This window comes from Buceros rhinoceros, unplaced genomic scaffold, assembly GCF_000710305.1.
Source record: "Buceros rhinoceros silvestris isolate BGI_N320 unplaced genomic scaffold, ASM71030v1 scaffold3940, whole genome shotgun sequence".
Taxonomy (NCBI): Eukaryota; Metazoa; Chordata; class Aves; order Bucerotiformes; family Bucerotidae; genus Buceros; species Buceros rhinoceros.
This window is the reverse complement of record NW_010388928.1, coordinates 23899-50082: the sequence shown is the minus strand read 5'-3', so window position 1 is coordinate 50082 and position 26184 is coordinate 23899. Positions and strand designations below refer to the sequence as shown.

At 46.2% G+C, this 26184-nt stretch overlaps 1 protein-coding gene across 1 annotated transcript; it reads right to left on the bottom strand.

Annotated features, from left to right (window-relative positions):
- Nucleotides 1-12660: 12660 nt before the first annotated feature.
- Nucleotides 12661-17538, bottom strand: LOC104489850 (secreted Ly-6/uPAR-related protein 1-like). The gene is made up of 3 exons (XM_010132060.1): nt 17487-17538; nt 14252-14371; nt 12661-12872 (listed from the first exon to the last, which is right to left on the bottom strand). Exons 1-3 carry the CDS (start codon nt 17536-17538, stop codon nt 12661-12663), a joined length of 384 nt encoding a protein of 127 aa, XP_010130362.1.
- Between the last annotated feature and the right edge of the window lie 8646 nt (nt 17539-26184).

Genomic DNA, 26184 nt, shown 5'->3' with positions numbered 1-26184 from the left:
GTCCACCTTGTGTTACCCATGACCGTGGGATTAGCAACGTTTCTAGAGTTGCCATGAAACCTGGAGGCAACAACACAACCCAGGTGGGCTGAGGGCGCAGTCAACCTGCTTTTTGATCTGCCAAAGCTTGAACTGGGACAGAAACATTGTCAGGGCAGGAAAGTATTATCAAGTATTTTGCAGTGATGAGGTATTGTCACCCAAAAATGAGAGAACAGCAACAGCAGCCTGTCTGCTTGCACACTGCTGTTCCGCAAGCTCACACATATCTTCCTGCACCATAGCTGTAGCTTGAGATGAGTAGGAAGAAGACTTTTGTTTCATGGAGTTTCCAGTTAGATTGGGGTTTCATTTCCATTCCCCCAAAGATTCCGAACCTCTCAATACTTTGGGTAATATTTTCCTTAGTAATTCCTAGAATTATTTTTGATCGATTTTTTGAATTGAAGAATGAAAGTTTTCCAGCCTTGCCCAACCTAGTGGAAGATCAAAATGATTAATTTTGTTTAGAAGATTTTTGAGAGTAAAAAAAAAGGGAATTTTCAATTCTGGAAACAACAAAGAGCAGCTTAGCATTCTTCAAGACTGAGCTCTATGTAAACAGTTCGTGGAGCTTCTTTGCCAACATTTCGTAACAACGGCAGAAGTGTAAAGTGAGCTGTTTATTTTAAAAATAAATAAATAGATACATCTATGTAAACTATCCCAGCAAATACTTTGAAATGCCAGGAGAGGCAACGGCTCATGCCATAAATGCGAGGCAAGGAGAACTGCAGAGGGAGATGGATAACCTGATGTGTCTGAAAGCTGTCTGAGGAAGTCAGGTAGGACTTTTCTTGGTCAGTGAAAACAGCCTGACTTTGCAGTAGGCATCCATCCCACTCTTCCCTGATACTTTTCTGTCTCTGGGATGAGTTGCTACCTAATTTTTTGTTCATGTGAATGTGTCCCAAAGTGATCTGCAGTCTCTTCCTAGCTCAGCTTGACAATGGATTTTTGTAGACCAATCTGGTTGTGGCTTGTTGCTTCAGCTACCAGCCCAAGAGTCCTTCCCCTGGGCCTTGGAGCTGTCTAAGACAGGTTTCCCCAGGGAGCAGCCAGGACTCTCAATAAACACAACATCAGCTCATGCAGAGCTAAGCTACCTATAACATATTTCTCTGAATATACTGTGTTTCCTCTCTTTCCCCAGCCGCACAGCCGAGGGAGTGAGTTGGCTGAGCAGGTGAATGCTCTGCTTGGAAGCCCTCCAGGTGAAAAACAACTTTGTGACTGTGTGATATAGCACAGGCAAGAAAAATGGGAGGCAGCAAACCCCTCTGCCAGAATGCTCCACGTTTGAGACCTGGTGCAGCTGCCTCTGAAAGGCAGGAGAAACCCAGACCTGTGTCGTGCTTCCAATCCTCACAGAGTAGTGTGAGTCTATCGTGTTTGCTAATTCTTCCTCAGAGGAAACATTTCAGGAAGCCAAGGCATTTGTGACCTCGTGCCGAGGTTGCAAAGCCATTCAGTAATATTCCTAGGAGGAGGCATGGAGGTTTCCTTTTATGTCCCTACATAAACATGCACTTTGCTGCTGCTGACAAATGTGAGCTGCAGTCTAAAGTTCAAGGCTTGTGCTTGTGCTGTTTCCTCTGGAAGAGCATCACCCTCATTCCTTGCTGTCCACAGAGTTGCACAGCAGGGCCTCGTCTCATTTGCTGCTTATTTATTATTCATGGCTGTTCTCATTTGCTGTGTTTCTCCGTGCACCTTTTTGATCAAGCCTGGAGAGTTCCACCTTCAACATTACAGCACTATGGAATCACAGAAACAGAATCATCTGGTTGGAAGAGACCTTTAAGATCATCAAGTCCAACCATTCACCCAGCACTGCCAGGGTCCCTAAACCATGTCCCTCAGCACCACATCCACACGTCTGTTAAATACAATAAATACAAATAAATACAATAAATAAAAATTAAAAAGAACTTCACCACCTTCCTGGGGAACCCGTTCCAATGCTTGACAACCCTTTCTGTAAAGAAATTGTTTCTCAGGGCCAACCTAAACCTTCCCTGCCACAACTTGGGGACATTTCCTCTTCTTCTGTCACTTGTTACACAGGAGAAGAAACTAACCCCCACCTTACTATAGTCTTTCAGGGAGTTGTAGAGAGTGATGAGGTCTCCCCTGAGCCTTCTTTTCTCCAGGCTAAACAACCCCATTTCCATCAGCCTGTTCATAAGACTCGTTCTCTAAATCCTTCACCAGTTTCATGGCTCTTCTCTGGACATGCTTCAGGAGGGAGGAGCACAAAACCGGCCACCGTACTCAAGGTGTGGCCTCACCAGTGCTGAGTTCAGGGGGGCAATCGCTTCCCTAGTCCTACTGGCCACACTAGTGCTGACACAAGCCAGGATGCTATTTGCCTTCTCGGCCACCTGAGCACACTGCTGGCTCATCTTCATGTTCCTCTCCTGGAAAAAAGTGAGTGTCACCATTTGTAAGCAGAGTTGTGTGCATGCATAGACAGGGAAGCAGTTATGCACACTTCTCCAATCCAGAAAGCTCTTTTGAAAATTTATTTATCAAACAAGTCTAGATGGCTTATTTCAACCAGAGAAGAATACCTGTGGTTGTATAATCAGAAGATTCTCTTTCACTTAATGGCTATGTAAATATTATTCATGCCTTCAAGGGTAAGGCTGCGTCATCAGTCAATGGTTACACGCTTGCAAATCTGTGCTTCGTATGGCAACTCTATCTTCCCCTTTGCAAATCAACTGAAGATCTTGGGTACAGCACTGCCACTGCTCTGTAGTCCTCTGAAGAGGGAGAATCGAGACTGTTGCTCACACTTGAAAAAACATCCAGCTGTAAGTGACAGCAACTGGTGAACAATGAAGGGCGTTTTGAGGGTAAAGCAAAAAACACGGAGTTGCCAGCTGGTATGGATCCAGATGTGGACTTATAATACTGAGGAGGTTGGAAGGGAGCTCTGGGGTTTGTGGTCCAACCCCCTGGGCAAAGCAGGGATGGTTTGGGAGCCGGTCCAGCTGCTCTTCACTGGCTGCTATTATTTCGTCCCACATGAACACAGATCTGTCCTCCCCTTCCCCGCCCCAAGGCAGCAGCTCGACCAGTGGTATTGCTTTGCACAAACAACTGGGAAACACATAAATTGAAGCCCTGATCCAAAGCCCATGATAAATTATAAATGTTGAGAGACTTCCCCCAGGCTATAACGGGTGAGGGTGGGATGGGAACTGAACCATCCTTCATAGTTGTCCTGAACCAGCAGCTCTGCTGTATTCATGGATGAACAGCATTTCTGGCAAAGTGAACTGTTTCTGTTTGTTGGGATGTGTTTGCAACCTGCTTCTGATTTTCTTGGGAGTAATCAGTCATTTAAAAGTGTTCACAAACCACACAGAGCCTTTGGTTTTTCTTTTTGCAAAGGGCTTTGGTTCAGCATCACATTCGAGGACGCGCAGGCTTATGGCATGGCTTCTCTGACTGTAAAATGGGAATAATATTTATCACCCAGCTTTGATGCTGAAATCCTTGCATTCCTGAGCTCCTCAGAGGGGAAGCTGCTACAGAGCTTCAAAGCCTTTTTTCTATGATTTGCTCGTTCAGCAGCGAGTCCTGACCAGTGCTCCCATTTGATTTATATCCTGGGAGTGCAGGACACTTTCCAGGTTCAAAGGTACTAGTTTTCCTGAGAGAAGGAGCTCACAGAAAGCCTGAAGCTTGGCTGGAAATGTTACAGTCTTCAGCCCTCAAAATCAAGGTCTGGACACCCAGCGCATCCTTGTCCTAGTTATCAGACTGAATTAGAATATGCAGCTATTTATAATGGAAACCTACATCTCAGTACCAAAAATAGAGAGGAATGAAACCTCGTGAGGAATTAAAAAACCATTAGAAATAACAGGGCTGCGTTTCAAGAGCTGCAGGTATGCCACAGACCTGGTTTGCTTTAGACACTGTTTACTTCAGTGGTGGTGAACTCCCCTGTATCTTTCCAGACCTATGCCCATGGCAGGATTTAGCCCACGACTTGGGCAAATACTGAGTTCCAAAGAGAAGAGAGATGCTGTGAAATGGGGAAAAGGGAAAGCTTAGCCCTGTGCCTTCTCCTGTGATCAGGAAAAAGATGATCCCACTTTGTGCTGTACCTGCCAGGGCTGCAGAGGTGGTTAGCGAGTCTGTGCAGTAACCTGCGACCACCAATACCTGTGGCATGATCAGTCCCTTGGGACTGGGTGCATCCAGGAGATGACAGAGACATTTCCCAGGGCTCTTTCTACCTGAATGCTGGGGCCAGGAGGAGGTGACTCTGTCACTCCTCCTCAAAGAGAAAGCAGGGGCATGTTAGAGACAGTCATGTGCACACTTCTGGGCGGGTGCAGGTAGTTCTTGACAGCTAGCTGATACCTACAAAGCAAACTGCGAAGTAAGCATCTCCTAAAAGCCTCATTAATCTTAGATGCACCTACTCTTTAATAAAACAATCATGTTGTCACATGTTATTTCAAAGTTTGCATGATTACAGGATACCATAAAACCCATTAACTCTCCCTTGGCCTCCAGGGCTGTCAAGATCATACCAAAGTAAACAAATGAGTTTATTGAGCAACTAGGGAGAAACAGTAACACAGGCACATCCATCCACTCATATGTACAGTCCGACATGCACGTGCTCCTGTTGTCTTGACCTTTCCAAAACATGCAGCCACCTCCCATAGCTCCTGGCACTGCTGGCTCCAAACACTGCTGGCACCTCTGCTCACAGCTTGGGAGATGGCTGTTCCCTCTGTGGGATGGATCCCACCATGCTGGCTCAGGTCTCTGTGACTTCTCAGCTTGAAGAGAGCATCTTTGCCCTCCCCCGAGCACTACAGGGTGCAGGGCCCAGCTCCATGCTGGTGGGGTGGAGGATGGTTGAGCTCTACAGGTTTGTGGGTTGCATGGAGACATCCATGGGTCCAGGGCAAGTGGACAAAAGAGAGAGTCTGAATAAAAGACCTGGATAAAAAGTAAGAGCAGCTGAACACCTCAGCGTGATGTTAGGAAATATTTCTTTGCTGAGAGGGGGTCATTTCTATAGGGCTTAGATGCAGTTGTGTAACCAAATCATTATGTCCTGATCAGAAAGTCAGTGCCTGACTGCACACACTTGATATTTCTTTCCCAGACCTCATGGCTTGTCAAGGCTTTCATCTGTGTTTTCGCATTGGATAAGGATTCATGAACTGCCCTCATAAAGGGTTAATTTTGTAGCTTGGAGACTGCCTGAACAAAGCAGCTCTCAGCTCCCTTATCCAACCCAGCTATGCCTCAGGAGACTGCTGAAACAACAGATCCTCTAAGGATCCTTTTTGTGATGACCTTCTAGCTCATGAGATCTTACACATAGCCTGGATCACCCAAGGTAACCACAGCTTGAAGATGACACAGCCACAAATAATGAAAATAGTTGTACTTGGAGAGCTGGTGTTCCAAGAGCGGATCAGAATAGGCCAGCTTGTTTAGCCTAACAGGACTGGCTGCCCAGAGAAATACCACCTCAGAGCAGGGAGAAACAAGAGCAATATTTTACTATAAATGTGATTTCTGACCATCACAGCAGTGAGGGTCTGGAAGAGCCTCCTGCCAGCAGAGCCACAAAAATGCGTATACCTGAGATGAATTATTTTCTTTAAAGTGATAAGAAGAATAGCGGTTGAGTTTCATAAGCTGAGGAGACCCTTTGCATGTGCTCTTTAAGGTTAGAGTAAAAGCCCCTGGAGGCACCTAGACTGTCTTCCTATGCATGAGTAACCCCTACTGGCTCATGACTTCTTTGCTCAGAGCTGGCACAGCAAATGTAATCTCGCAGAAAACCCTATCATGGAGGGCACCAGCAGGCAAAAAAAAAAAGTCTCCTAGTCGTTCCCCAAAGGCAAAGATAAACTAGACCCCTTTCCCAAGCTGTCCGTGGCTGGTGGTTGATAGCAGTTTGTTTAAAAACCCTTGTTTTCTGGGGCAGAAGCGAGATGTCTTGCTGTTAACTTCCTCCTCCTCACCAGAATGGCTTTTCTCCTTTGCTGTAAGTGCGTCAGAGTCTGTCACTATCTCCTGGGTGTTTGTTTCTTTCTCAGATTTGGATGTCATCCCCAAATAGAGTGGCAGCTGTCTTTGCACTAAAAACACCTCTTCCCCCGTGTCCTCCCTCCCCAGCACCAGGAGATCAGCAACAGCCAAGAAAGATTAAAAATAAATTCTGGCTTGTGTTTAGCCCAGCTTTATGAGGACATGGCTTGTCTGGTCGTGGATTTGTGTGTGCACAGGTAACAACATATGGCTGCTTGTTCAGATTTGAGGCATGGCAAGAGTCTGTTGAGCCCCTGTGAGCTTCAGGAAAACAGATATTCAGGTGAAAGAGACTCTGCTAAAGCCTTCACTGGGACTGGAGACAGTTCATCATTTTTTTAAGGCTTCAGAGAATCCAGGTCAAAGAGCTCCATCAAAGCACATTGATAATGAGGCTTTGCTGTTCTGCCACTCACAGCTCATGGTGGGTGTGTCTTGGTGCCACTGGGAACCCAGAGCCCACTGCCTGTTATGCTCCTTGCTGGGAGCGGTGGCACGTCCCTCTGCAAACATCTCCCATCACTGCTACCCTACAGTCACGCTCTGAAATCCTGCCGCTGTCCTGGGGAGAGTTTCGGCTGGCAAAGTGCCACCCGCCCTCGGGATTTCACGTGGGCAAGTGGAAAATTGTTGTGTCACAGCCTGTGTTTGTGCCTTGCCAGGGGAACCAGCTGAGCAGCAAAAGTGTGCACAGCAACAGGGGTCAAAGATTCAAAACATCTGCCAGGCATCGAGGTGTTCCTCACCTTGCTCCTCGTGAGTCCAAAGGTACTGCAGAAGAAAATGCACCAACATGAGCACATTGACATCACTCCATCTCCTTTTCCAGGCAGTCTTTTGTATGTCATTCCCAGATTACTGGGCAAAAGCAATTTCTTTTGCAAGGAGATGAAGGGATGTACAGGCTGGTTCCAACCACAGCTGAAAAGGCAGGAGTGAGCTCTACTGCTCCAAACACTGCGGAGTCCAGGGCAAGGCTGTGTGTTAAAAGAGGAGAAGGACAATGCTTCTTTTAAACCCCTCCAGGGATAGGGAATCCACCACTTCCCTGGGCAGCCTGTTCCAATGACTGACAACCATCTCCACAAAAAAATTTTTCCTAATGTCCAACCTGAATCTCCCCTGGTGCAACTTGAAGCCATTCCCTCTCATCCTATCACTTGTTACATGGAAGAAGGCTACAATCTCCTTTCAGGGAGTTGTCGAGAGTGAAGAGGTCTCCCCTGAGCCTCCTTTTCTCCAGCTCCCACCATGGGGGTATCAGCTGAACACCCCCATCTCCCTCACCTTCTCCTCATAGGGCTTGTGACCTATTCAGAGACCTGGTGGCCAAGGGAACACGTAGTGGTTCAGATGGCTGGGTTAGGTTTTTGGGGACTATAACCCACAGATTTCATATGCTATGGCTTTTGGTTGCCTTTAACATCATGGATTTGCATGGATTTCAGCAATATGTCCACTAAGGACTACTGCAAAATTGGTTCACCCCAAGGCATAATGTCCTTCCCCACATTATGCAAGTGTATTATCCAGAAATTTAGAGCTCAGTTGTCACTAAAGATGTGTTGCAGGGCTGTGCCTGGGTGTGTGACAATTCAGGCCAGATTGGATGAGGCTTTGAGCAACCTGGTCTAGAGGAAGGTGTCCCTGCCCATGGTGGGGAATTGGAACGAGATGATCTTTAAGGTCCCTTCCAACCCAAACCATTCAATGATTCTATGATTCTATGAATTCAGGAATTCTATGAATTCCTGTCTGTTTAATAAGGGCTGACTGAGGAAAAGGGATCAGGATCCAGACCAGCCTCAGACAGGGCACAGAATGACTAATTGACACACCTCACATCTTTTAAAACCTTGTGGTAAACTGTAGCCTGGAACCCCAGGGATTGGGATGAAGACATGCGGAGAAGGCTGTTAATGAACACACAGACCACCTGCCCCATTCTTTTACAATGCTCTGAGCATCCTCTAGAGTTCAAGTGACCCTAAACGTCTTTGCTAAATTGAAATACCAACCATGATGCTGAGCTTTCCTCCCTGCCCCCTTGACATATCCATTTGGACACCCTAAAGTTTCCTTTCACCTCATTTTTAAGGGATTTGAGTTTTTCTCACACCTGGGGCTATACTGAATAAAGAGGCTTCGGAATTAATGTTCCCCTGGAATCAAGGATGCGAGAGTCATGCAGGAGAGAAAGGAAGATATCCGAGAGAGGATGTGCCGGTGTGTCAGAGGCAGCCGTTCCGAGTCATCCATGGCCTAATATGGAAAAATAGATCTATTTTAAGAAGGAAAAAAAAAGTGCACATGATAGGTTTTAGATGAGAAATAATTTGGGAGTGATATTGAATATGATATCACTCCTGCTGCACTTCAGCCCTGCCAAGCGCATTCTATAATTAATAACTACTTCAGATGAAGTGTCTTCCTTTTGAATGTGCAGTATTAAACATTTAAATCCCAATCTGTAAATATAAGACTGTGGCAGATATCTCTATAAGCCTTGCAGCTACATGCTAATGTATATTTATAATCTAGATTGGTATTTTTAGCAAGAACTATAAGTTCTTTCTGTATTTGATTACATCAGAGCTCTGTTTTACATGAAATGTCTGGACCGCAAAAATATCCCCTTCTTTTTTCTTCTCTTGGAGTTTCACAATTTTTTCTGCCCTTGCCTTGTCTCTTTTTCTTTCATACCCACCTGGATTAATGCACCTTCCAAGAGGGCTGTATGGTTTCTTTCCCCCCTCTCCCTCCCAAAGAAGACAAAACTTACAAACTAAAAGAAATGAAGCAGCAAAGCAGCTCCTGGTGTTTCCCAACTTTCAGCTTGAGCCAGCCTGCAATCAGGGCATGCCAGGATAACTACCACCACTCATGACTACACATGATGTGACCAGCATCCTGCTGTGGGAAGCAACTGCAAATGATTCTGCTGGAAAACCCAGTCCTCTAAGTATTAATTATGCTGTTTGTGTAGCTTTGCTCTCCCACAGCATCAGCGATGCTTTTGTGGGAATCTTGCCCAAATCAAAGCAGCATGATTGAACCTGGGTCCTGATCCAGCCCAAGCCAAGCCTGGTTGTCCACTGTGTTTCCAGAGGAGGAACTATCTGATATATCCACTCTAACTTCAAGACTTGTTGAGCCCACGAGGAAAGGCAACACAAGGCAGACATATGACCCTGATGGTCGGGTGGAGGTGAGCCTCAACAGGGTTTGATGTCCTCACCAATGCTGGTCTGCAAACACCTTCCTGAAAGTTTAATTTCCATCATTCTTTAATATCTAGATGGCCGAAAGTTTTGCAGATTTGTGACTGAAAGCAGGTGATAAAGATCAGGGCTGCACATCTCTAAGGCTGCACAGTTGTAGGGCTGCCCCACATTTCCAGAAGGGCTGGAAGGGGATAAAAAAGTCAACTTCTGGGCCAAATAAAGCATAAGGCACTGAGGATTGCCCTCAAGTCTGAGATGAATTCTCTGGACGTGCACAGAATCACTGCTGGGAAGAACAAGCCCCCAAAGGAGCAAGTAAAAGCCTTCAACACAGCAACGGTAGCACTGGATGCTGCCTGCTGCAAAACCTCATCTTACAGGGCCGAGAGGCTGCAAGTCTTTTTATGGCCCTTTGGAGACACATCTTTCTCTGTTCTATTTTATTCAACCTATATTTAAACTTCTCCCTCTGTATGTCCACTTGACCCAGTGACGCAAGTCTGCCACCTCCATTTAATCCCCTGGCAGTGTCCTGCATTTGCTAGGACAGTGGTGTTCGCTAGGTTTAACTCCTAGGGACCAAATAGCAAGAATAAATAAAAGCAAAAAACAGAGCAGCAGCAAATCAAATTTTACGAGGGCTCCCGGTGACGACCGTTCGGTCTGTGGCTGTGCGAACAGAAGAATATTGATGCAAAAGGACATTTTGTACGCCTGACACTCTGTGTGATGGGCTTTTCACCTCGTCTAATCAAGGAACATATTACAAGTACTTTGAAGTCAAACTCTGCCTTTGACTCTGTTTTGGCTACAGCAGAATCTTGCTGCTCTGGTGATGGAGCCGCATTAACAGGCAAGTCCCAGGTGACCGAGACCTGCAGCACAGTGTGATGCAGGATGGTCACAGCCAGCACGAGTGACACAAGGCGGGTAGTGGTTCCCGCCCACAGCATCTTTGCAGTGCAGAACAGACCCTGAATGGTTGCTCCCAGCTGTCTGCTTGCCTCGCAGTGCTGAGCTCGGTCATTTTTGCTTTGCTTGCTACAAGAGAAGCTGCACCATGAAAACCCCCAGTCACCCCCAAATGAGCCTCCTGTAACCATTTACCTTTCTGCTACTCTTCTCCCTGTCTTTTCCAGCAGTGATAGCCTTAATTCTAGCTCTTCCAAGAAATATTTTTGCACTCCTTTGCTTGCCCCTTTCTGTAGCTTTCCCCCTCTCTGGCATGGGGCAGTTTGGGAGCTGCAAATCCAGCCAGAGACAGACTCTCCTTGCAGCCTGTGCTGCTTCCTCCTCCCTTCTTGGGTGAAGGCTGAGCACACAAGAAAGACGCTGCAGGCTGGAAACCGGAGGATCCAACTTTATTTGCTAGATTCTCACCCAAATTTCCTCACCCTCCCAGTCCCTCTATATCCAGACCCTGCCCCATCTGCATGTGCAATGGGGGGGGAAGTTCAGCCCATGTTAGCACAGCACAGGACCCTGCAGCCAGCATGGAGAGGCCACAGAGGACAATGACTTACTCCCGAGCTTGAACCCTGAATAGAAAAGGTGATATGACCTAAGGATGGCAGTGATGGCAGTTTGCCGACACATCAGACTGGTTTTGAAGCGAGGGAAGAGAGGACAGAGTTGGAAGCAGAAGCTGGTGCTCTGTGTCTGCAAGAGTGGGAGTAATATCAGTAATTCAGTAACTCCCAATCGTTTTCCTCTCACTGGCATTTTCCCACTGTAGACCTCATCATCATAAAGGTGTTTCAGGAAGCTGTCACTGTGTTAGTGAAATGGGAGCATTTCACCTCTAGAATACAGAGACTCATCATTCTCCGGAGCCCCAGGCTTGCGTGGGGCCCTCTGACAAGGAATCCAACGCCTTCTCCAAGGTTTCTTGCAAGTGGTACTGAGACAGACCTTGAGAAGCAATTACCTCTGTGCAATGAAGGAAAAGAGCCCTCCTGCTTATTTCCTTGGTTTCCTGGCTGGTGTGGAAACAGAGTGGAAAATAAAAAAAGAAAAAAAAAAAGGGAAGGAAAAATGGACCTTGCCACAGAGGAAGTTGCAGGGATGGCATGAACACACAAGGATGGTGCATGGGATGTACCTCTGCTCCATTCTGCTCTTGCTTTGCAGGTTGTTTCCTGCTCCCTGGAGGAGCCCTAGCAATAGGAAGAGAGCAAATGACAAGATCCCTGGAGAGGGCTGCGAGCTAGGCATGACTAGCTTGTTTGTATCTGCTTCCACTTTGTCTGGTTTCACAGCAGGCAGGGTATCAAAATCCCTCTTACAGCTGCTCCAAGGGAGAAAGCAGCAAATCCCCAGCTGGGACCCAGCTGTGAGTGGAGCCATTGACTTTTCCCAGAGTTAAGGGTCTGGGATAATGATAGCTTTTCTTTTCCTTCGGCCCTTACTGTGAAGGGACAGAGGAAGGCAGAGTAACAGAAGACGTTGCTTGAAATGGTCTGTAAAACATCTGGAAAGGGAAATTCAGGAGCTCTGATTGCAATGCTAGCTCAGCAAAGGGCTGCTGAGAGTTTTGGCTAGCCAGGCTCCCAAATTTGCTTTCTCAGGCTTAACCTGCCCTGGCCTGTTTGACAAGGACATGTTTTGAGCTTTCCAGGAATACATCCCATCTCAATACATGAAGGATGAGCCCTTCTGAACTCATTCCGTAGCTTATTCTAGACAGAATTAAGTGCCAGCCCTCTACTATTGCAAACCAGTGAACAGGCAGTGAGAGGGGACCAACATCCATCTCTGCTGCTCTGACTCAGGAGACAACACCAAAAGAAGGAAAAAGCAACCGGTGGAGGGTTGCAGGATATTTTGCGGGTTGTGCACTGCAATTTAATCAAGGCACACAGGTGCAAGTTGTTTTGGAGCTTGGGGAGACCTGGGAAAAAGGCGCTGTCCACATCTGGTGTGCATACAGCCCCTTGCTGTTGGTGGGGATGACAGCAGAATACCAGCCTTGATGGCACTGCCCAGTCCCTCCTGCTGCGCAGAGCTGCAGTGCTTCATCCTCTACTGCTCCCCACAGAGTAGGGAGCTGTAGAAGGAGATGTGGGTCCTGAGGACCAGAAGAAGCTGAAGGTGAGGAACATCTGCTTAGCAACTGGAAAATGGAAAGTTGAGAGATTCAGGTCCAGGTGCCCAAATTCTTCACTTGAATCCACTTGAATTCACAGGATTGAAGATAGGTGAAGACACGCGTCAGTGAAGAAGGTTATTTCCAAGATATCTAAGAGTTCATGAGGCAGCTTGGCAGAGAAAGGAGTGTGGGGGTGTTTTGGCTGGAGCACAGACGACACATGCGATGTTACAGAGCGCATTGGAGGAGCGTGCCAACAAGCATGGTCATCAGACCCAGCGCTGCAGAGCTGCTTCCCACCCCATTGCTGCTCTTGGTCTCATCGGTACAGAGGTCGGTGTAGCAGCATGTCTTGGGTTTGTTCGCCCCTATCCCATTATATGCAAGGCATTCCTCCTCACAGCTTCTGGTCACGGTGATGTTGCCAAAAAAGGGGTAACCTGAAACAGGCAGATTGGAGAGGGGGAGAAGGATAAGAGAGAGAAAGGCATGGTAAAGGAAGATGACATCCAGAAACACTGACCTTGTGCAATGGGAAGGAATTAAAAGTAAAGTGTGTTTAGGTGAATAAAGGCAAATAAAGTCTTGAGCATCTCTTATCCATGGATACCTGTAATCCAGACTTCTCTTTGTAGGAACTTGTCCACCAGTTCTCCACTCTGATTCCCCCTCTTCCTCCTGCTCCTTCCAAATTTATTCTATCATGGACAAAGGACACAAGTCCCTGTCTACTTTGTTCAGGCGAGTTGCTCTTGCAACGGCTCTGTGTAGAAGGTGACAGTACCAGGAAGCACTGGTGTAGTGCTGGCAAGGTCACCCGTGAGGGGGTTGTTGTTCAGTGAAAGTGTCTACAAACAAGGATAGAGCCTCTGGTTTTCTGCATTGTGTTTGCCCACATTGGCAGGGTCAGGGTCCATGAGTATAGGGGTAGGAAAGGCAAAACAGGCAGAGTGAGTCCCGTATACTTACTATGAGGCTCTAAATCTGATGAATTTCTCTCCTTCCCACTCTAAAGTTGGATAACTCCACCTGGATTCTTATAGAGAAGTTAAAGGATAAACTAAGCTGGGATTGGGAGGGGGCAAGGGAAACATGGCCAGCAGGTGGAGAGAGGGGATTCTGCTGCTCTGCTCTGTTCTCATGAGACCCCACCTGGAGGACTGCACCCAGCTCTTTCAGTACAGGAAAGACATGTTGGAACAGGTCCAGGGGAGAGCCAAAAAGGTGATCAGCGGCTGGAGCACCTCTGCTATGAGGGCAGGCTGAGTTGGGGGTGTTCAGCCTGGAGTAGCCTATGGGGAGACCTTATAGCAGCTTTCCAGTACTTAGAGGGGGCTGCAGGGAAGATGGGGAGGAGCAGTGATAGGACAACGGGTAACAGTTTTAAACTGAACGAGGGGGGGGGGTTCAGCCTGGAGTAGCCTATGGGGAGACCTTATAGCAGCTTTCCAGTACTTAGAGGGGGCTGCAGGGAAGATGGGGAGGAGCAGTGATAGGACAACGGGTAACAGTTTTAAACTGAACGAGGGGAAACTTAGATGAGATGTTGGGAAGAAATTCTTCCCTGTGGGGGTGGTGAGACACTGCCCCAGGTTGCCCAGAGAAGCTGTGGATGCCCCATCCCTGGCAGTGTTCAAGGCCAGGCTGGACCTCGAGGCTCTGAGCAACCTGCTCTAGTGGCAGGTGTCCCTGCCCATGGGAGGGGAGCTAGAATTAGATGATATCTAATGATAATATCATATATAAAGATGATATCTTCCAACCCAAACCATTTTATGATCTTTCATCATGAACCCTCACAGAAAGCACAGAAACTTACCTGAATCTACGGAATGCAGCGTTGTTGTGCAGACGTTGGCTTTCGGGGGGCACAGGGTGGGTGTTCTGCACTTAGCAATGTCCGTTGGTTCTTTGCACGTGTAACATAGTAAGGACTGGGCTGCGGAGAGGAACAGAATGGGTCTGTGCTGGTAACAGCAGCAAAGACAAGCAGCAAAGACAGGCAGCAAGCCTGCAGCTTCTCTGTTCTGAGGTGGGGACTATGTGACGGTCAGTGTTTCATCCCTCCTTGACCAAGATGCAGTGGTGCATCTGGAAAGATGAAACAAAGTGCATCTGAAGGCAACTGCAAAGCTTGGATATGACAGGGGGGAAAGACCAAACCTCAGCACCAAAGGACAAGGATAGTGTTGTGGGAGTTGAGCATGATCACTACGTTGGGGGCTCAGCAGCCCAAAAAGAGCAGGGATCTAGAGGGATCTACTGCTTGAGCAGCTTCGATAGAATCTTTGCATCCTCTGTAACACAAAGCAAAATAATTCCTTCTCTGCAGAGTAACATCCGCCAGCACTGAAAGACTGGCAGCTCCCCCGTCCCGCCTCCACCCACAGTGACAGCTCCTTCATGCTTGTTTAAAGGGATTTCTGCAGAACATAGTAACTGAAAGCAGCATTTAAATTTCAGAGCTGTATCAGAGCTCCTAAGGGCTGAATGTGGCCTAAAAACCCCACTTTCATCAGGGGCTACAGCTGCTTTTTAAAAGAGATGATGCTATAAAGCTCTTGCTGGCTGGGTGTCCATGGAGGGAAATCTTTACATAGGCAAGCGTTGATCACAGCACTTGTTCAAAAGTATCACTATGAGACCTGTCCGTCTGCAGCTGGCAGATACCGACTGTGCATATTTTTCGGAGTCGTGCTGGTGTGGCTTGAAGACAGAAACCAGCCTGCTTTGATAATTTCTAGCCTCCCTGCCTTTAAACAACCTGGCAGCTGAAGAACCACCCGAAGGTGTCCACTGCCATCTATTGGTAAAATTGCGGAGAGACGATGTTTCCTTGTTCTGCGGTATCTTTTGTTAAAAAACTCGTTGTGATAAGGATAAACATTTTTGAAGACAGGTGACCTGGCTCTAGAAAGAATTTTCAAGGCATCTACTTCTCTTATCACCTCCTTTGGCACATTCAGCTCTGCAATAGAGCCTGCACGATGCAAAAAACTTTCTTTGTCCTCTTCGTAGAGGTAGGAAGGACTTTTTGATACAAGCAGTGATGTTAGTTCTTGTGGCCGTATCCTTTGTAAACAGGTGCAGTGGAGGCGTCTCTGTTTACCTGAGGTGAGGACCTTGGTAGATCCCTTCCAAAAATCCCGTGAGAAATTGCTTTGTATTTTAACTGGTAACACCTGCTGAGAGAGAAAACACCTGACAAGTCTGTGGATGTTTGTGAGTGTGTAGGCCTGACTAATGTATGGATGGAGAGGTGCTACTTGTAAGCATCTGAGAAACTGATCTGCCACCTTTGGGTTGAGCTGATTTCCATACCTCACCGTTTTTATGGGTGAGCAGGGGAGTGTCATGAGCTCTGGGGGTGTTCCTTCCAGTTAAGAGCAGGTGTGAGGAAAAAAATACTCATCCCCTGACATTTCACTGACTCTGGGTGGGGCACTCAGAGGACACAGTTTTTGTAGAAGGTTACATGGAAGAGGAAAGCCCAAAGCCACTAGGACCAGAATAGAAGAACTGAACATGGAGGACAGTGCTGTGTCCTGATCGGAGGCCAATAATTCACCGTTCATCACTGTCCAACAGAACCTTCTACCCTTTGGTATCAAACCTCTGGAAGATGAATGGTCACAGACATATTCCTCAGCTGCAAGTGCCTAGACCAGCTGCCTCCCACTGGGTCATCCCAGAAAAGCCATTTCTGCCTCCATCTGAACTATAAAGCAAAGGGAGGTGATGCCTCTCTGTTCCCATAATGTGCTCTGAGACCTGTGGGTGAAAACCTGCTCTGTCAGGTCCTCGGCAACCTGGTTAAATCCAGGACAGGACTAGACCCAGAAGAATGAAAACAAACACGTAATACACCACCTGCAAAATATCTTGAAAGAAAGAAAAAAAAAACCAAGCAGGTACTGAAATGTAAAAAATTGCAGTAGGTGTGAAGAGGTAACTGCACTTGCCTTCGATGAGCCCTGTGGTGGGTTTGACCCAGAGTATGTCCTTCAGCCAGCAGCTGGGTTTGCTTTAGAGACAGGTGGAAGGAGGAATGAGGATAGAGAGGTTAAAAAAAGGAGTGCAGCCTGAAGAAGAGATACAACAACCTTCTATGCATAAAGTCTTGCGGGGTTTGTGTCTTCCATCCTTCTTCCCCTTGCAACCCTTTGAATGATCTCCAGGTAGCCATGCCTCCAGGTGGAGGTTTTCCAACCCTGGCCAGGCTGCCTTTCCTCTGAGATCTTTCAGAGTCCCATGAAAATAGCTTGAGGATCTCTGAGGCCCATTTGCTATAGATTAAAAACATCTGAGTTGGTGATACCCCAACAATTACTCTGTTCCAGGACAAAAACGTATTTGCAGCGGGTCAGAAATGGATGGAGCATGAAAACAGCAATGACCAAATCCCACTTACAGCTTGCCCAAAATCCAAACCGATCATAGACCACACCTAACCAGACCCAGGATAATTACCTATCTCCACCTACCTCCTAATCTCTAGAAATCAATGAAAACCCTGGAGCTCATGGTTTCAGGAAACTTTCCAAAATCCTTGGAGTTATTTCTCATGTTCTCACCCATATCTATCTATACTGAAGCCTCTCCCTCTGGTTTTCAGAGCTTCCAGCAGCCACACGGGAGGTTTTAGGGATGAGCTCAGGATTAACACACCCCATCCCGTTCCTGAGGGAACAAGTTGGCAGCTTAAGAGCTGGTACTGCCCTGTGCCATGTGGCTGTCATTCACATCTTAGTCTCATAAAGCAGCGTATTGGTCCCCTTCATCCTGGGGTACGATGTGAGCAGGGTTGGATGGCAGACAACCACCTGTGCATCTGAACAACATGCATTGCTCTTCACCAGGTGTCACAGCTCTCCCCACCAGGAACGCATCCCCGCTTTCCCCATCCACCCTGTCCATTGACCTTCTTCTATACATAAAGGCACTATTTCCCCAACCTGGGGACTGCCAGGATTTTCTGCATTGATGCTTTTCCCCTCCCCTCCCAGGCGTTTCCCAAGGGGGTCCCTGCAGTGTCAGGAATGCAGTAGTCTTACCCAACTCCATGTATGCCAGGCCAAGCAGGACCCCAATCAGAAGTGTCTTCATGATGAGAGCACCTCCGTGCAGCCGTGATAATGAAGGAGAGCTGCTCTCGGGTTGCTATATATGTTTTCACACCCTTTATCTCCTGATGATGCTGTGGGTGGATTCCCTCAGAGTGGTCAGGGGAGAGCTCAGCTCCAGTCTGGATTGGGATTTGCAGAGGAACAAGTTCCCCAAGGAGGTGACATCACTGCAATGAGCAGACTCCTGCCATACGTCACCTCTTCTTCAGGTTTATGTCCTGGGGCTGGTTCCATGGAAAAGGAAAAACACAGCTTACACTGCAGGGGCTGGTCCCACAAGGTGCTTGGATGGGGAATGTGACAAGGTATGTTTGTTGCTTCAAGTCTAGCTCTGCAAACCAAGAGCTGGTTCGTGTCATACGTGTTGCATTGGGCAACCACAGTCAACATGCAGGTGGCAGCAGGCTGGGCTTCTGCACGCATTGGCTCAGCCTCACCAATCCTGTGCCGTGTTTTCATACTTACTGCTTTCTGGGATGGCAGGTGGGAAGCTGGCATGACTGCGTTTGTTCAAAGCATGTCTGTTTTCCCAGATCCAGCGCATAATGCCAGTTTCTGGGTCCTGGATGCTTAGCGATTAACCAAGCCCTGGTGCTGAGCTTCTGGGCATGGGAGTTACTGAACAGAGATGAGCATGGGAGATGGTGCTTCTAAGTCTGGGATTTGGATATGTCATTTTGTTTCCCGTCCGAGGCCATGCTGCTAAACCAGGGTGCTGTGCTTTCTCTTGCTCAGCTATCAACTAGCTGTCAGATTTTATTCTGAAGCTGGGAAATAAACCCAATGTGGAGAAATGGATCTATTTTCCCACTGCAGTAAATTCCTGATAGAAAATTTCACTTCTTGCATTTCAAGGCAACCCTTTCAAACATAATATATATTTTTTTCCTCTTATACAGTATTTGTGGGAACAGCTTAAAAAGCTTGTGGTTAGGGAGAAAATCTTTGGTCCTCCTTTCTGACACAGCCAATGGCATTTTTTATTTCACAAGAAAATTTGATACACTTTTTGCTGATTTTGTTGTGCTCTGGATTGGAAAATCCCAGCATTATGCAATTTCCTGTAAAACAGCTGAATAAGCCAAAGAAGAAAGGTCTGTGAATCTCTGTGAAGCACTCGGAGGCTTTGGGAATGGAGACTCAACAGGCGAGTGCACAAGCTGATTTAATGGCTGGGGGTTTCCTTGTTACGGGCTTGTTGTGGCGATTCATGTGGCCATTGCTACCATTCCCAGCAGCCTTTTTCCCAGTTGGAGAACGGGGCTTTCTGGGAAAATGCTGTTCCCTAAAGGGTTCTCAGTAACTCATCACTAATGAAAATTTCCACAGTTGTGGATGACACAAAGCCAGTTGAGCTGTGACAATGGGATGAGTGCTATGCCGTGAGGAAGGGAGGGGAAGATGTCCACCCTAATGCTCGCTTAGCTGTGAGAGTAAACCCCATAATTTATCTTTATTTTATCTTTCTGTGCTGTCAGAGACCAGGTACAAGAAGAAAAACAGCGCAAACACACATCCCTGGGTACATAGAAAAGACTCCGCTCTGTGAAAGTCGCCAGACCTGGTTATGTCCAGATCCTTTCTTGTAACTGGGCAGTTCAGGGCACCTTTGAGCAGTATCTTAATTAACAGCCATGACACTGGAAAAGATCCAGTGCTTTAAGCATTCAAGGTGGTTATGCCTCAGTAGGTAAGCATGGAGGGGTTGACACTAAAACGGTGCCTGGCAGATTGTGTGCAGCTTGCTGATCTGGAGATGTCCACACAGACACATTGTAATGGTCTGCCTGTACTTGAAAGGTGTCAGTTATATACTGAGAAATCCTTGGGATAAACCAGTGTGGTTGAGGGATATAAACAGGTAACACTGTCCAGCTTGGTGGTGGCTGACCATCACTGAGGTAGCTGGTCATGGATGCATCAGCAGGGTAGGACTGTTTTCTTCTGGCCAGTGCAAAGCCTCTTAACTCTAATGGCTTGAAAAGGTTTGAGATCTGGCTGTAAGGAAACCACCAGAGCTGGGGTGGTTAAAGCTCCTGCAGACTGAGTGCGTGGGAGTGCCAGACATCAGGGGAAGAGAGCTGGGAGAGTTCCAATGAAACTGTGGAGAAAAGGGAAGTCCTAGAGGTGTTAATCGATCTAAAGATAACTAGAAACCTCGGGTGATATGGAACTCTGGAAAAAAACCCAAAAACCAAACTGGAGACAAACACACACAGGTGATGTCACATTGTATGTTGGGATAAAGGGGGCTGTTAGCAGGGTGATTATGGAAGCACTGGCATCGTGGCATGAAGCCCTGATGGCTTCTCACCTCGAGTTTCAATGCCTCTGTTGAGAAAAAAATGGGGCCTGATAGAAAAATAAAATGCAGATGGAAAATAATGGGAAGGCTGGGAGAACAGGATTTACACCAAAAGATTGCAGTGGTAAACACTGGCCCTATTTAGGTTAGCAGAACAGAAGTTGAGTAGAGATATGATTATTTCCTGCATTGAAAACAGAGCTACAGAAAGAAAAGCTCTGTAAGCTAAAGGATCGCGCTGGACTAGAGCTGCATGAGTTAAATGAGACTGGAAATCAGAGGCAGGGCTTAAAAACTAGGAAAAATTGAGTTCTTTCTAAAAACAAAGGCAGGGTGGAGATCTCACCTGCTTTAAGATGGAGCTTGATAAATATGTGAAAGAAGTGGTTTGGTGTGGCAGTTAGGACAGCCTTAGACAATTTGTAGGACTTGGGAGAACCTAAATCCCTACCTGTGTCAGTGGTGGAATAAACCCTGAGCATGGTTTTGAACACTAACAGGAGCCTTAAGGGACTCCAGCTGAAAAGTCCTTCCAGGTCTGAAGATCTGAAAGTGTGAGGAGAAAGACTTGTGAGCCAAAAGCCTCTCTGAATTTTCAATGATATCAGTTCAAAGCCAGCAGCAGCCTGTCCCTGTGAGACTGTCCTTTATAAGGCGATGTAGGTAGATATAATCTCTCCCTTCTTATCACATGTGCCAGGAAGGGCAGGTGACGTAAATTCACTGTTTACATGCAAGAAGGTGATGTGCTTTATAACTGTGTGATCTGATTTGTTATACTTCATTCTCATTTGAATGAAAAGGAAACCCAACTTCTGTAGAGATGTCTTGTGATGGGGAGTGTACACCAAGCTTTCATCAGCTAGTTCCAGCGGTTGGTTGTCAGCCATGTGTAAAATTACCGCTGTGTAAATTACATCTGATTTATACAGCTTCTACAGCCAGTGGCTCTTGTTACACTCTGCTCTGAAACTTTATTGCTGCAATTTCTCTCTCCCCTATGAGGATGTTTGTTGTCTAGGACATCTCTTTGGTAGATTCTTTGACTCTTTCTGTGGAAGGTCTGTCCTCTGGGGCTTTAATCCTTCCAGTGGTCCTTCTCTGAACCACCTCTAATTTACCACCTTCTTTCCTGTATTGCCCAACCCTTGCAGCCACAGCCACTCCAGTTCCAGGCATAAGCCGAATGGATCCTTCTGTCGCGAGATGACCATCAAACAACTGTATTTGAGACTGTGGCTATGGCATTGAAGCTGGAGTCTGCTGTCAGGTTTCCTGATACCATGGTAATAGCTGGAGTATACGAAAGTGGAGACACTACTGACTGGTGTATTGAGCCAACCCGATTCAGCTCCTGTGATTCAGAGAGGATAGAGCTATGCAAGGACCATTTAGATGACTATCTGTACTCTACCACCTTTGTGACTCAAGAGTGGGAAATCATGCTGTCCATCACCATGGCTGCAGTGATGTTTGATGATGTGTTCAGCTAATCGAAGCTTCCACCTCTCACGGGCGTGTAGTAGTAATAAGACTGTAGGCTTGTCCGGGTGGAGCTGCTCTCCACCCTCCTGATGAAACTGCCACTGGGCAGACAAGAATGCAGGTTTTGTTAGTCTGGAGAAGGGTGAAAGTGTGAGCAGGACTCGGTGAGCACCCTTCCCCTAGGGGCTCTTTAGGTCTTTCTTCCAGGGGGCTGTTTGATACAAAATACAATACATGTTTTTGCATAGGGGTGTACCAAGGAGAAATCCAGGGTCCCAGTGCTGACTGAGTTAATCTCTAAAGAGCTCTTAGCCTTTTCTTCCCATGCCTGTGCTTCATTTTGGTGGTTTGCACATCCTGTCTGTAGATGTGATATAGGAAGTTGAACCTCTCTAAGCAGAGAAGGAAATTGTATTCACATCTCTCAAATTCTAGCTTAAGCTTACTAACTTCCAGGCTAAAAAGCAGATGCGCTTCTGGAGATGTCTTTAGAAAAACAGGTGAGTTCTGTCAGTGCTCTGACAGAAAAAAGGGGAGTCCAGGGACATGGACTCTCCATCTGCAGGTTCCTCTTCTAGCTGTAGGGTTGAGGACAACACCTTCAGGCATTGCCTTGCCCCAAGAATTTGCAGAAGACATGTAAAATGTCCAACATGTGATTCCAGACTGCACCCCATAGGGATGGATAGCCACAAATCAGGCATTGCAGAGGTCCTTTAACGTGTATCAGAACTACCATAGACTTGAGGACTTCCTAGGAAATATAGCATTTGTCGTGGTCCCTGGCCTTTCTATGGCCTGAACCCAATGGATCTGTCCCAGGCATTCTTTGAAGTATAGCATGGCCTAAGAATGTTTCCAATGAGGCTGTTACGGTTGGAGGGGTAAGAAAGTTCAGTTAAAGTTCACACAAGAGCTGTGACAGTTGTCATCAGGATCAGAGGATGGATCCTGTCCCCTTTTGAAGACCAGTATGGGCACAGCCTGGATGCATCCTCATATGAAAGCTTCTTGCATTCACTCTTATGTTGTGACTCCCCTTTTGTCCTGGTGATAGCTGCCGCAAACCATGTGTGAAAGCCTTTGCATTAAGACCCCTAAGTGCATGTTCGAGCATGTGAGAAGATCTTGTGGTTTTCCATCTGAAAGCTGGGTGATTTAGAGGCAAAGCTGAAGGGTGCTGGGAGCTGCTGTCGGTTGGGAGCCTCCAGTGTCTTGGTCCACCCTTTGACCAGCTGATGCCACTGTCAGTCTCCAAGCAACCTTCTGCAGTGGTGCAGGAGTGGACAACATGTAAAGGGTGGCCAGTTACAGGGCCTGGAACCTCCATCCCCTTAGCAGGGAAGTTTTCCCTCTTTATTGTCAAGCCTTTGGTTGTGCAAAGGACAGGAGAAAGGAAATGGAGTTCTCCCCTTAACTTAAGATATTACTTACCTTTGTCAAAACCAGGGACTGTACCTGAGTTCGCGCCTGAGCACTGAGGTGAGTGACATCACTTTGTCAGTCAATATCATCAGCACTCCCTTTGGCTGGTGGGACTGATGGCTGTATCAGGAAGCCTGTTCTTCACACTACTGTTTCATGTCCCATGTTGGCAGCAATGTCTATCACCAGGCACAGAGCTAGATGCCTTCCCATGAGCTAATCTAGGTAGTAAAGCCTTGCTAATTAATAAGAATAGCCTGTGGTGCATGTTGATGTGGGTGTCCAGCACAATAAAAGGAACAACATAACACAGAAGCCAGTCCCTGTCATTGAGATCTATGTGGCCAGGGTTAAAAATTGCAGGAACACCAATTAACAGAAAATGTGTAAGACAATAACCTTTGGAAGTTTACACAGTCACAAACAGATTGAAGCAGGACACAAAATCCCGAGTGGGAGTTGTCTGACTTAAGTACAGCCTGTATTCTATCAATCACATGCATGTCTCCTGGATGAATCACCACCATACGTTTTTATTTTTCAATCATGCAGCCACATGCACAATTCACCAGAACTGCTTTAGACAAAAGCCTCATAAAACAAAAAATGACACCATGGATCACCCATTTACCTTCAATGGCTTTGAAAGGCATCTTTCAAAGGTGAGGTGTAGGTCACCTGGAAGCCTCTCCATGGCAAGTGTGTGCATTTTGTCATAGAATGTTTGGGTTGGAAGATCATCTAGTCCAACAACCTGCCATGGGCAGGGACACCTTTCAGTAGACCACGTTGCTCCAAGCCTGGTCCAACTTGGCCTTGAACACTTCCAGAGATGGGGACACCTGCAACCTCTCTGGGCAACCTGACCCAGTGTCTCGCCACCCTCACAGTGAAGAATTTCTTCCTATTATCTAATCTAAATCTCCCCTCTTTCTGTTTAAAGCTTTGTTCCCAGTATATGTATTCCTTTTGACTCACATCAGGACACTGCTCAGTTGAATACATGGTTGTTTACAATCCTGTGGAATATCTGTCACACATTTTCTGAGGAGGCTACTTCCATGGCTAGTTTGGAAGAAAAAAGAGTTGCTGAAGAAAAAAATGCAGGAGTATTTTGAAGCTACAGCAGCGTGAATAACTGCATGTGAATACAGAATAAGTTGGATGGGACACCAACAAGACTTCTTTGCCAAGGAGAACAGCAAACAATTAAAAACTACTCATGGACTACCTGCAGTTCACACCCTGGCATGTCGGAAACTCTCAGCATAATAAATCTGTTGTGATTTTAATAATAAAGCATCAACCATAAAAATCTGCATGCTAGGCCATGAGTAAGGCTGGGAATGCTCCTGGAGATGTAGAATGAGAGTGGCTGCATGTTCAGTCTTCTCAGTAATTAATATTCTCCCTGCTCCCCTCATGTATCATGAAGAGCTGAAGAGGACAGTGATTCCCACATGGATCTTTGTTATTAATCTCCATTTTGTTTTTGAGTCAGTGTCTCAGATGAGAGGACATTCTTGCTCAAATTGGAGAGAGAAATGCCATCCCCATACAGAACTGTACCAATCCTTCCCAGGAGAACCAGACTCTTTCCTCATTCATCTATGTGTCCAACCTAAATGACCACAGTCAATGTGCTCTCCATCTGCTGTCCCTAGGTGTGTTTCTTCTGGGTATCCTACATGTTTCCAGAGCTCAGCTGCCTCCCAGAGTTTAGCTGTTCAGATTAATTTTGATCTAGTCTGGCTTCAGCACCATTTAGCTGCTTACAAGACAAAGCAATTGTATGTTCCCTTCCTTCCCCGTATTGCCCCTCCTTGCAGAGATGTGCTTTGTACAACATAGGAGTCCAACACACTTGTAACAATATTCTCCCCTGATCCATCTGAGGTTTGAATTGATTCAGTTTAAGATAAATAGATACCAAGGAAAAATGTTGATCTATAGTGGCTAGAGAAAAGGTGAGCGAACTGTGAGTTCAAGGATGGGGATGCAAGGAATGAAGCTCGTTGTTGTCCAAAACCAAAGATTCAGAAACCTGTCTGAAATTTGTTTCCCTAACAAAGAGGAGGAGTGGAGAAAAAATATCTACAGAAGAGTAAGTGTGGTCTGAAATGGGTAAATAAACGATTTAAAAGATTATACTAGGAATGAGAGGGAAATTTAAAAGAATGGAAGCAAAAATGGAGCAGCAGACAAAATTACATGGCAGAGGTTAAGAAATATATAAAGTAAAAATTTGCAATAGTCAAAATTACTTAGATCTCAGGAAGACATTCAATGTTAAAATTATTCAGCCATTAAACGTTAAAATTATTCAGCCCTTATATTGAGAGACAAAAGGAAGCAGTGAGGATGTGATGGATGAAAACTGAATATTAAATTAACCACTTATGTATTCAATCTAGAAAGTGCTTTTGACTTTGAGGGTAAAGACAACATGGAGACAGGTGTCCAGAAATAGAAATAACCACATCTGAGGTGGAATAAAAAAGTTTAATGTATTCAAAATGGGACAAAGCAGAATATTTACCAACCCGAAACACTTGAAGAACTGGTATAGAGAACAACATGTCCAGGTCCACTCCCAAATATTGTTCATAAACGGTTCAATTTCTAGACAGTATCATGAGGTCAGAATTCACCACTTAAACGAAGAATGGAGAGGTAAAAGTAATTTGTCTGACCTCTACAGCATGCCAGGATTATGAACAATTTTTGAAGTCGATTATAATGAAAAACACGAAAAGGCTTAAATAACAAGACAATGATCTTCCTTGATTTCACATTAATAAAGTCTGATTGCCAGGAGTTCAGCAGAGTACTGAAACAGAAATACAGAAATATTTGTTAAGATGGCACGGATGGAAATTAGGTTAATATAATCTGGATGAGAACTTTTTAAAGGATTGGAAATGGAGGGGTTGAGAAGTTTTTAAAGTGTTGGGAGGGGGATATGAGCCTAGGGAAGGTCACTAGTGCAGTTCCTCAGGATCCCTTCCTGGAATCCTATTGGTTAATTGTTTCTGTAAAGAGCTTGAGAGATGATAAATAGGATGGTGTTAATGAAATGTACTGATGATACAAATTTGGGAGGCATCAGCAGTGACGAGAAGGATCAGGACATCATAAACAACCAGGTGGCTTGGATGGAAGTCATATACTAATAAGGTCATGTAGTCTAATAAGTAAGTTATATTGTAAATGAGGAGGTCACCTGTAAATGATGGGAGAGATGAAAGGCATGAGAGTATCGTTTGATCACAGGCTGAATGTACGTCAGACATCGGATGAAGTGTGAAGAAAGCTGTCAGGATCGGAGGCTGTGTCAGGGAGGGCAGTGCACAGCTAAGGTCACTGTGCAAGGCACTGAGACCATGCTTGCAACACTGGGTGCATTTCTCA

Excerpts from the sequence above, each read along its gene's own strand:
- LOC104489850 (XM_010132060.1), bottom strand. The coding sequence starts at position 17,538 with ATGAAGACACTTCTGATTGGGGTCCTGCTTGGCCTGGCATACATGGAG. Across the intron at positions 14,372-17,486 it reads CCTGGCATACATGGAGTTGG|CCCAGTCCTTACTATGTTAC; the intron begins GTAAGACTACTG and ends TCCTCTCCGCAG. Across the intron at positions 12,873-14,251 it reads GCTGCATTCCGTAGATTCAG|GTTACCCCTTTTTTGGCAAC; the intron begins GTAAGTTTCTGT and ends TGCCTGTTTCAG.